We start from the raw sequence: 12,431 nt of genomic DNA, 5'->3' as shown, positions 1-12,431 counted from the left end.
CAGAAGAAATTAAAAATAATGATAGAAAAACAAAAAAAATTACCCATGAAAATAAATTTTCTCAGCTTACTGCAACTTCACATAGAAGTTAATTAACTATCATTAATTAACTACCCATTAATGGTTTGATGATTTTTTTCCCCTGGAGCCTAAATGCAAAAATAAGTTTTGCCTTCTTTAAATAATACACACAGAAATTATCAAAATGACAGTTTTTCATAATCTTGATATATAGTATTTATTTATACAGGTTGCTTCCTATTATTGTTGAGGACCTAATTTTTCTAACAAGATAAATTTTAACCATTGAAAACAGATCAAATAGCATGAGAGAGTCTCAGAGCAAGCATGGACTATCTGAGAGTTCAAGCTGAACATAACAGCAGAGCATATTCCATCCCTCAGTTTTTCATGCTACCGTAGAGAATTTCTACTATTATACCAAATAAAATAAAGATACACATCACGCTGCTCTTGAGCATGAAGAAAACCTTGAAAAAGTGATCTAAGTGCAAACTAGACTAAAAAAAAACAATTTAGAAGTGTAAACTATGTTCATCCTAATAACCTTAAAGTAATAGTTTCAGTGCCAATATTAACTGCATCATTGAACAAAAGAATGAGAATTATACAATGACTATATATACTGTCACTGGAGATGATGGTTCATGCTTGCTCCTTCAAATATTCAAGAGAAACATCTCATTCTTCAATGAAGAAGGGAAAGTGAACTCCAAATAGCTGAAGAGAGATTAAATATCTTTGAAATCGAAGTGACAAGGAGAGGGCAAAACTGCATGCAGGAAGAAAAATGGCATGCTTAGCATTGTACAGCCTCCTCAGTAGGATGTTGTTTTGACATTCCGATATGGTGGAAATTTATTTTGTAGGAAAACCATACAAATACAGATTTGACTTGTTCTGACCTCTGAATACGAGCTGCTATGTGTTGCAGTACAAGCCACATCTGAATTTCAGTAAGCCTTAATGTAAACCTAATTTTATGATCCTAATACCTGTATTTGTTATAACTAATCAACATTCCAGCAAAAAGAGTATGTTTCTAAAAAACCAATCTACCTTCAACTTTCTTTCATGTTTCAATAGGGACTGGTACCCAAGTCTGTAACACACTTTTAAGTATGCTGAAGAGATTAGCAATCTAAAACTTCCACCACATTACCAGTAGATAGATAGTAATTATCAATTATTGATATATTATGTTTTGACATTATGAGCCACAACAGCAATAATTCGAAGTTGATCACAGTATGCCAGAGTCATGTTCAAAAGACAGATAATTCTTTCAAAGACAGATCTTTTCAAATTTACTGATGCCCATCAAGGTGACTCAGGAATATGGCACATGACAGGCAAGGACAGACTGAAAGAAGTCAGTTTGTGGAACTCCAGGAAAGCAAGCCTCACAGGCACTTAAATGTGTGCAGATACCCAATAGAGGGTACAAAGAAGGTGCAATTAAGTTCCTCTTGGAGCTGTGCAATAGAAGACCAAGGTCACAAGTTATAACAATAAAGATTCCAGTTAGATAAACAAAGAAACATTTTCCACCACATGTGTTCCATACTGGAAAAGGTGTCCAGAAAGCCTATGGGGTCTCCAGCCTTGGAGATACTAAAAACTTGATGGAAAAGGCCCTGATCAAACTTTCTAGTTGACCTGGCTTCGAGCAGAGCCTTGGCTCAAATGGCTTCAAGACACCCCTTCCATATTATTTTTTCCATGGCTCTAAAATGATTCATTTGTATTTACTTCATTAAATCTTCAGCTTTTCAACCCTAGAATATCACTGCATATAGAAGAACTTCCATTTTCCTTTGGCTCCACATAAGAGTCATACTAGCTTTGTGTTTTAAAAAAACAGTATTGAAAGGGAAGACACTACCTAAATAAATTCCAAGGAAGAGAAGCAGTGAATGCTGTAAATGCCCTAGGGCAAGATATTGGATTGCTATGGCTCTAACAAAAAAAAACCCCACCCAAACTAAACAAACAAAACAGAGATTTGTGCAGATAAGACAGAGGTAAAAACAAGGCAAAGGAAAAATTGATAAGTAGGGAAGAAACAAAACATCATACGTACCCAAGAAAAAGTCTCTATTTAGGTGTGGACAATATGGAAAATTGAGAATATAAATTCAGCTGTGTCATAGTTTAATCCCATCCAGCAACTAAGTCCCAAGCAGGCACTTGCTCACTCTCCCCACAGTGGGATCAGGAAGAGATTGGAAGGGTAAAAGCCAGAAAACTCATGGGATGAGATAAAACCATGCACACAAGCAAAGCAAAGCAAGGAATTAATTCACTGGTTCCCATGGGCAGGGAGGTATTTTCTGCCATCTTCAGGAGAGCAGGGCCCCATCGTGTGCAATGGTGACTTGAAAAAATAAACACCACCACTCCATCCCACTTCCTTCTTCTCCCCCCCAGCTTATATACTTATCATGATTCCATACGGTCTGGAATGTCCCTTTGGTCGGTTTGGGTCACCTGTCGGTGTCCCCTCCCAACCTCCCAGGCACCCTTAGCTCCCTCACTAGCAGGGCAGTATGAACAGAAGAAAAGGCCTTGGCTCTGTGTTAGCCCTGCTAGTATTAACAAAAACATCTCTCTATTATCAGCCCTGTGTTCAGTACAAATCCAAAATACAGCCCCACACCAGCCACTGTGAAAAAACTTAATCCCAGTCAAAAACAACACAAGTTACTTTTGTAAAAATATCAGCATTACAATTTAAAAAAAAATCTACAGTTCATAGGACAAGAAGATTCTTGCAGTGATTCATTAGCCAAAAGTTTACATTAAGAGGCTTTTTTAGCTACAGGTTTCTATTTACTGAGAAGCTTCTCTTGAAATATTGGGATCTTAAGTGTCATTTTTGTTACCTGAATCATGGACTCTGAGAGCTGTGTTTCATCTACTTCCAATATCATCATTTTGATCTCTTCATAAGGCACTCGGAAAGATCCAAGGAAAATTGCTAAAACGAAGATTCCACAAATAATGAAGAAAGCAAGACAACAACTATCTTGCTTCTACTTAAAAAACAGCAGCAAAACAGGTCATACCATCTTCAGATTAACAAAGACTATGTCAAGTAATATAGGTAAGAGATAATTTTTAATGTATTTTTAATTACTGTTCTCTTTCAATTCCAGCCTTCTCCATATCCATTTGTTATGTACAACATCCAGCATCACAGAAGACCTCCGTAAGTGGTCAGAGACAGTCTACTCTACAGAAGAATCACTACTATTACAGTATTTTGTGCTGAGGTGACAATTACAACTTTTTTCAACAGTCTTGTCAGAGCTTTCCCTCGAAGAAGCACCATGACAAACCAAAACCACAGAACCAGAAAACAAAATGCTCCTATAAGCACTCTTTATTTATTCACCATAATCCAATTATTTCTTATTTAATCTCTGATGGCATTTAGGAATCTATTCTTCCTAGCACTTCTCTCCACCAAAACTTTATCTTCTTTTTTTGCATACTATTCCATAGTACCAAGTATGGCCTACTTTCTATAAAGGTCATGAGATGGCCAGACAACCTGCACACATTATCATCCTTCTTTTTGGGGAAATTCAGGGGAAGGGGGGTAGCCAGTATTCCTTGATGAATATATTGGACATACAAACAGATTAGATACATAGCTGTATGCTTGCACTTCAATATATACAGCCTTGAACAGGAATAATCTTTAACTGCTTCTGGGGTCTGCTTAAGTGCTTCGGCTGTATCAACTCACATGCTTGGGCTTAAAAACAACATCCACATATTTAAACACATTTTAAACAAGAAGTGGTTACCTGGAAATCAGACAACAGAGAAAGACACTTTTATGGAACGTTTGTATATTACTTTCTGGGGAAAAAAAAAAAAAACAGAATCTACTTACACAGATTCTGTGCAATCTTAGGATCCAAAACTTTTAATTCTTTGATTCGCTTCTTAATGGATTTTTTTTCTTCAAAATCCTCCTCCTCTCTTTTTGCTGCCAAAGTAAACACAAATATAATCATGGTTAATTCTTAATATTTAGAAAAACATTCATGAATTCAGAAAGCATATTTGCTATCAAGCATAGTCAATTTACAGAGAAAAGATGATAGAAAACAGACAAAATATAGAGAGGTTTTGCATGTATTGCTTGTATTCCAAGACTTTTGCTCTTCAGTCAAATTTGTCAGCTTGTTAGCCTTCTAGATTTTTTTTTTAATATATATGACATGAATAAACATGCTAATGTTAATTGTACAAATTCAGTCATATTTAAAATATCATGCAACATGCTCCAGTTAACCTGGCCAGGCTAGGACTATGAATTATATTTTAACAATAACAAATCTTAAAAAACATGGCAATACGTCTCAACACTGAGACATTTATCTATTTTTGTGATTGCTTTTGTCTAACTATATGCACTAAAATTATCAAAAGCCACTGGCTTATTAAAAAATTAACATTACCTTAGGATATATATGAGTTGTTATATACCTATACAGCATAAAGAGATATAGATATATAGATGTATTTTCCTTCCCCCCTCAAAAAGATGTATTTTTAAATATGTGATGGAATCACATTATTAAAAATACCACAAAGAAAAAGTGACTTTATAAACATATATTAACATTGCTGGAGATTTTGGCTTATTCTTTCTTTTCAGAAAATAATTCATACAGATAGGATCTCCTGAATACACTGTGTAAGCTGAACTTATTTCTCATTATTCACACATTGTCATAAGAATTTCACTTAAAATAACAACATAGGCTTGATAAGGTATTAGTAGCAATTATTATGCAAACAAACTAAGAAGCAAAAACCACACAAATCTTTCCTTAAATACAATCTGGTTGTACTCCTTTTTTAACTTCTCCTTCTTCCTCCCCCCAGAACAAATCTTCACTGTCAAATGTTATTTACCAAATGTATTGCTACTGTTTATCTAATTCTGTATACTGTTTCACAAATGAAATTAGTTTCCAAGCTTTTACAGTATGATTGCTCCAAATTAAGTTATACGTGCTTCAAATATTTGAGAGTAGAATATATGCTACAATAATATAATGTGCTACTGACTTCTGAAGGAGATAGATATAGATGAGAAGTCCTGTCAAGGAGACATAGGATTAAAATTTCTAGCTCAGTGATGATCCTTGAGAAAACTAGACATAAACATGAATTATTAAGAGGATTTCCCTAAGCTGAAATTAATTCTGAAAATGTTAAGAGAGATATTTAGGAGCTACATCATTCTTAAAAAATGCTTTTCTAAGCACAATAAATTTTGCCAAGGATTGGGACACAGACTAAATGACCTCTTGAGGTCTTTGAGCTTTGTTATCTAGGATACAACCGAAGAGATAAGGACTTCAAGACCTCACACAGGGACTGAAGAAACAGATTCAAGTCCCTTCCGAGTAGGTAGAGACACAAATTTGAACCATCTTCTAAATCACTTTTGATACTCTACATCTGCTAGGCAGCATGATGCTCCTGAGGACGTGCCACAGCGCAGAAAGGAACCTGTATTTTGCACAAATGAAATCACTAAGCTAAGACATAAAGCAGTCCTTAGAAGAAGGGCTGATATCCAGGGTCCTGGAAAATGGGTTACAAAGCCACAATCCTCCTCTTTTGTCTGTTTCCACTCTACCCACAAAACCACTTGGCCTTCAAATTCTTTTAGCACAGATTTAACAGAATGGTTAGCACTCTCCTGTACCAGGAAAAACTACACACCCTGCTTACTCCACATGTGACAGCAAAAGTAGGTTTTCACCACCAATGTGAGAACTCTGTAGCCCGGGTTCCAAAGGAATAGAATGACATTAAAGCTACTGGATAAAAAGAAGGTTACCACTAAAGGTGCACTTTTTCTGATTATGCTGGAAAAAGAGCCCTTACTGAACCCAGAAGGGTATGTCAAGGGGCTACAGATCCCAGAACCACGTGACTGTTTTCTCCAGCAGTTACACATTTTAAGAGACCTCTCAAATTTCTTAACTTCTTCAGCTACACACTGAAAACGGTGACTCTTAAAAACATGACTTTTGAGTTGCCTCAGTCTTGTCAACACTAGAATTGCAGATTCCACTAGAAGACCTATAGATTCCTGTAGTACAGGTTCCAATAAATTTTCATGCCTTAACAAAAATACAGTAAAATGCTTTATAGCTACCTTGGAACTTTGCAAAAACTTTACAAGAAAGAAAATAATTTCCTTTGTAGTTACAATAAAAAGAAGTTAAATTATCTAAATTTATTAATTCGCTTAAACTTGTCCTGACAGCCTCAAACTGGACACTAATAGGGGCAGAAATAGAAAAAAAAAAAAAAAGTTTGCTTCTTCCAGCACTAGAAAGCAAAATTTATTCATTACAAGTCTTAGAGATAATACAGAGATACACAAACATGCAAAAAAAATTTAACAGTTAAACATGCACCACTTCATCCCCTACTTAAATCAAGAAACAATGCTGCAAATGAAGCGGCTATTAATAGCCTCGGGAATTTTCACCCAGGAGCGGGTTATGCACAATGTTACATAGCACTACTTAAGGCATCGCAACACTAAGAAAAAACATGTAAGCATAGAACGTATCTACTCTAGGAAACTCATGCAGAAATTGTATGCAGAGTTCTACAATTATGCAACAAACTAAATTACTGCAAACTTACATGATACTTCTTCAGCAGAATTCAGGTCATGTCCTTATGTAGTTGGCAGCAGTAAGAAGCAAAGGATGCATATTACTTTTCTTGCTGGTTTGAATTGTTGTGCTTCCCACTGAAAACTCTGATACCTCCTACTGCTTCTAGAAATTTTTACCTCCTTTGCTAATGTCCTGGTTTCAGCCAAGGACACCAATAATTTTTTACAAGAGCCATGAGGGGGTGAAGGCTGGAGCCATGTGGGCATGGCCAAGACACTGTGCTATTCGATCCCATCTCACCTCATGGCCAGAGAGAAGGAAAATGGGTCTCTCTCTTGCTTCCTGGAAAAGAGGGGGAAGGAGGGAGCACTCCTTTTCCATGGGACCAAGCAACAAATGGAATGGCGGGGTAACACTGGTCCTGACCAGATGGTCTGTCTGCCATGTTTTTCATTGTCTTGGGCTCAGGGGAAAAACATGGGGGCAGATGGCCTGTCCACCATTTTGTTCACTGTCCCAGTCAGTGAGCAATTTTTACCTGCAAATCAATCTCTTTGTGTAAACTTTTGTTATTAATATTGTTGCTGCTACTGTTCTTATCTCACTGCTGGTTCCAGCAAATTGCTTTTATCTCAACCCATGATCTCTGCGTTTATCTCCCACTGAAGGTGGCAGGGGGGCACTAAATGAGGGAGTGCCGCTCCTAAACCATGACACATGGCAAAAAAAAAAAGCCCCCAAAATCCCAATAAACATAACTATTCTCTATTTCCATCAAGAAAAAAGGGAAAAAGTCCCACAGCAGAGGGGAATGAATAGAAATATCTGAACAGGTGAAGTAAGAATCTAGACTAAAAGGAAATCAAAGAAAATAGCAGTCAAATTTTCATTTGTGGAGAGTACTGGAATAGAGGGGAAAGTATACAGAAGAAAGAAAATGGGAACATCTGCTTACAGTGGAAAAAAAGAAAGCAGCCTAGTGGGAGCGGGCAGCTGCAGAAAGGAGGAGACTTGAAGGAAATAGATGTGAGATGTTACCATGCTAATGAGAGAAGAATCAAATCAGGGGATCACAAAATACACAGACAGTTCTCACTGCCCTTGAAGTTTGATCTTACTAAACCATTAACTTTTTCAAAATTACATTTTTTTTAAGCTATTATTCAACAGAAAATCACACAGCCTTTAAAGTTCTGTCTGTACACTAAATCTGTCCCACTGTGGAACATACACATGGCCCTAGCATTTGAGCTGGACAATATTTCATCAGTAGTACCTCACCAGATGCTCCTGCTCTGCCCTCAGGCTGAGAATCAAAGTGCTAGAGCACTTTGAAACACACAGAATGCACCCCCCCACCCTTAGCAGTTCCTCTTCACACCCCACATCCTTATTAACAAGACTCTAAAATTAACAGATGTGGTTGCTAACATACACACACACAAATACCTCAGAGGAGTTTTAGATACTGGACAGATTGCTTTTACTATCTCCTTCAAATTCAGATCCATATACACATTCAAATGTAGTCAACTACCTCCATCTGTGGCAATGACCTGACTGAAATTAAGGTCCTGAAAAGAGTGGTGACAGGACTGTTTTACAAGTATTTCAGTTGGAAGCCTACAGAATAGCACTTCATAACACTGCGGACTAGATCCTATGGAGCTACTCTGTAGAACTCTGAAACAATTACATTCTTGGTAGGTGCCACTGAAATAATCTACATTCATGAATTGCAATACACATTTCTATTTCTGCCACAGGCCTTGATATAATCTGTTACCCACAATCTTTATACGAAAAATCGCATCTGTGCATCTGTATGCTAAAGAAAAAAAATCCTCTAAAATACATCATCCTTGTGAAAAAACCCAGAGCAAAATACCCTTGAAATACAAGCTTCAAAAGGAATATATCCAAACATTTAGATCTGAGCATTTATTTTTAAAAGTCTGAATTCCTGTTTCAGGTGAAACTTGAAAACTACGTTACACAGAACATTCAGTGGAGTTATTTCATCACTAAGTGGAGTAATTTGGTCACTAAGTAACAGAGCATACAGAAGATTACACATGACCTTACACTCTTCCTAGCCTCTTAGCTAAGACAACAGTCATCTTGCATTCTCTCTTCACTGAAAAATGAAAGAACAAGCCTGGGGTCACAGACTCAAAGGATGTACCTATACCGAGTGTCATTATGAAAGCAGATGCCTACTTCATCTGTGTAGAACTCTAATTCTTAAAAGTAAATGATATCTTGTGTCCCATATATCAGGGTATTCAACTGAAAAACCTGCAGTCTTTATCTCCCAGAAGTTATCTGGAATCAAAGGAACAGATTTTTAATAGAAAATGAGGTTGTAGCTAAATAACAAATCCTGCAGAACTTAGTTATTCAAGGCTAAAATGTGGAGTACCTTGGTACAAACCCCTATTGAGGTTGGAAGTGACTTCTGGAGGTCATTTGGTCCAACGCCCTTACTCACCCACGGCTATCTATAGCCAGGTGCTCAGCACTGTATTCAGGTGGCTTTTGAATACCCCCAGGGATGGAAGGAGAGGCCAAAACCTCTGTGGGCACTCTCTGCCAATGCTCAGTCTCCCTCACAGTAACAAGAAAGCGGCTTGTGATGTTCAGGAGGAACCATCTGTGTTTCAGTTCATGCCCACTTCCTCTTGTCCTGTCACTGGGCACTACTGAGAAGTGTCTGACTCCATCCTCTGCACCCTCCCTTCAGGTATTTATGTAAACTGGCAAGACCCTCCCGAGCCTCCCCTTCTCCATGGTAAACAATCGCTCAGCTTTTCCACACAGGAAGGAGGCTTCAGTACCTTCACCATCTTCATGACCCTTTGTTGGACTTATTCCAGTATGTCCATGTCTCTCTTTTACTGGGGAGCCATCCCATAGTATGACATGCAACAAAAAAAAGCAAACCTTTAGTCTCAAAAGGAAAAAAAAAAAAAAAAAGGCTACCAGGAAGCCCATTACCTAGACCATGATACTACACAGGTGCCATCAGCTCCACTTACACATTTCATATTGATTTTTTCACCAGCACAGTTATTTGTGACAATCTGCTTCACAATATGAAAGAAATTGTGAACTAGATCGAAGTCATTTTACAATACCATTGAAAATACCTCCTTTCTTTTTTTTTTAATAAAAACAAGGATAAAGTGAAGTTAGAAGGCATAGCCAGCGGAAGTAGGAAGAATGCCTGAACCCTGAAAGACCAGGAAGCTTCCTACCATCAAGATTTAGCTGTTTGGGCCTTACAAAGCTGATCCATTACTTGTCAAAGGCATCAAAAGCTGAGTAACAGAACTGAGTGCACTTGTACCTGAAGTAAGCACAGTTGATTCAAGAACATTAGTCATTGTAAATTAGAATGGCAACTGTTCACCTCCACTATTTGGTGTCCCGTAGATGCCTTTCAGACACTGTCAAATTCCAGAGCAAAATCTTTTCATTTAATAATCCTGGACGGATTGTCCTTTCACGCATTTGTGTAATTGCTTTTTAAACCTAATAAATTTTAAACATTGAGTCCTTCGCATGGAGCTCCAATTCTTAATCATGCATTGTACAAAGAAAGACTTTATTTTTATAATCTTGATCAGTTTTGCTGTACCTCTACTATACTTTTTATTAGTAAGAGGAAAGGAAACCACACAAAGTATGCATGATGTGGGCACAGCTTGAACTTTCACAGTGACACTTTTATTTATTGTTTTCCTTTCCTAACAGTTCCCAAAAACCTATTTTGCCAGTGTATCAGTTATTTATTTATTAACTAATTCTGCCATTTATCAATGATTATCTATAATATGTCCACCACTGGTATCAAGTTCAGCAATTGTAGATATTCAAGCCTTTTTAAAATCTGTCATCACATTTGTCACCTTGCTTCCTTTCCTCTGATGTTGGCAGAAGTTCAAGTAATAGTTTACACAGCACAGTTCATAGCTCAGCTGTTTCATCCTTCAGTTCCCTTAGAAGTCCAGGGTGAATACCAGCTGGTCTTAGCAATCTGTTACTGTCCACTTTATTGATCTATTCTAAAGCTTCCTCTACTGACCATGGAAGCTGTGCTTCTTGCTTCAATGTGGTGACCCCCCAAAGTCCAGCTTGGAGGTAAATTCATTACTGGTCAAACAGAAATAATTCTGAGCTTCAGCATTTGGAAGCAGGTAAAAAGGGGTGTTACTCTTTTTTTTTTCTTTGGAAGGCAGATATGAAGCAGTAAATCACACTTATGTATAGCATTTTTATTAAGTCTTTATCCATGCTCAAAATTCAATAGTAAGAAAATTTTAACGCCTTAGCTCTAAATCAGTAAAGCACTTACAATCAGAAACCTACTGAAGTCCTCAGAATTAAAATACAAGCATATACTCTTAAGTGAAACCTGCATGAAAAAGAGTCACTCAAAGACGTGGTTTCTGCTGCTTATAGATTTTACGTAGGATCTGTTAAATATGTTTCATATGCTGCAGTCTCTGTATTTCCTTAACTACAGTCTGGGGTTTTTTTCAGGTGAGTCTACTAGTTAACTTTTTTAAAGCTTTTAATGAAGAATTCATTACTTTATTTGATATCAAAACTCTTTAAACTTCACTAAATAGCTTCTAGAAGCTGGACATGGCTTGTTTCTGGACCAAGTCCAATGTACAAGCTAATTTTAATTCTTATTACTGCACAAGTTTTGAAAACATTGGTATTTATTATTTATTTACAAGAATAAGTAGAATCTTTTTCCTTTTTATAACTTAATTCACTACACTGTCAAAATTGCTTCATCATAATCTTAACTTTCAATTTAATATAGATGTTTCCAGCCCTTGAGTTTCAAAGACTAGAAGTCTTTGAACATATAGTAATTCAAGTTTTTTCACCTTTGGAGAAGGACTTGGGGGTGCTGGTAGATGAATGACTGGACCTGACCTGGCAATGTGCACTTGTGGCCCAGAAATCCATCCACATGCTGGGCTGCAGCAAAAGCAGCACAGTCAGCAGATTGAGGGAGGTAATTCTGCCCCCCTCTACTCTGCCCTGCTGAAATGCCATCTGGAGTGCTGCATCCAGCTCTGGGGTCCCCAGCACAGGAAAGACATGGACCTCTTGGACCAGATCCAGAGAAAGGCCACAAAAACAATCAGAGAGCTGGAGCACTTCTCCTATGAATACAGGCTGAGAGGGCTGGGCTTGTTTATCTTGGAGAAGAGAAACCTCCAGGGAGACCTGTTACAGTGCAGATACTGCAACACGTGTATCAGACAACGAGGCCCATGGAAAAGAAATTCCTATGGACCGATTCTTGATGTGTCAGAGATGTTTATTTCTCCGGCCGCATGGCCGGGGCTCTGCCCAGGAACTGCTCAATCACGGGACCCGAGGGTCCTTGCCCGTGCAGGGGAACACAAAACAACCAAAGGGAAACGAGGCTGACCAGGGGCAGGGAAACCCCGTGCCTCCCCTCCAGGGCCCCTCTCCCAGGGCTACATGGCAGGGGGAGGGCCCCAACATTTCACCCATTTATTTTTAACAAAAAGAGATTTAAAACCATTGAAAACAACGAAATAAACATAACAAGAACAGTTTCAAAACAAAATAAGCCACCCTCCTGAGTCTTTAAATGTCCAAACAGATTCTCTGGAACATCTTAAGGCTGACAGAAGGGAGACAGGACTCTCCGGGCATGCTTTGTGGGGAAACTGAGGCAGGAGAGGGTTT

General features: G+C 37.9%; 1 protein-coding gene across 2 annotated transcripts in view; it reads right to left on the bottom strand.

The window, feature by feature from the left end:
- DIAPH3 (diaphanous related formin 3) overlaps positions 1-12,431 on the bottom strand; it is a 200,974-nt gene that overhangs the window by 117,634 nt on the left and 70,909 nt on the right. For both annotated transcript variants that reach the window (XM_008633134.2, XM_017733559.1), the window contains exons 17-18: positions 3,926-4,021; positions 2,907-3,001 (exon numbers count right to left, since the gene is read on the bottom strand). In XM_008633134.2, the coding sequence (XP_008631356.1) occupies positions 2,907-3,001; positions 3,926-4,021 (191 nt within the window). The remainder of the gene's footprint in view (positions 1-2,906; positions 3,002-3,925; positions 4,022-12,431) is intronic.

This window comes from Corvus brachyrhynchos, unplaced genomic scaffold (assembly GCF_000691975.1).
Source record: "Corvus brachyrhynchos isolate BGI_N302 unplaced genomic scaffold, ASM69197v1 scaffold202, whole genome shotgun sequence".
In the NCBI taxonomy this organism is placed as follows: Eukaryota; Metazoa; Chordata; class Aves; order Passeriformes; family Corvidae; genus Corvus; species Corvus brachyrhynchos.
This window is presented reverse-complemented; position numbering and strand designations above follow the sequence as displayed.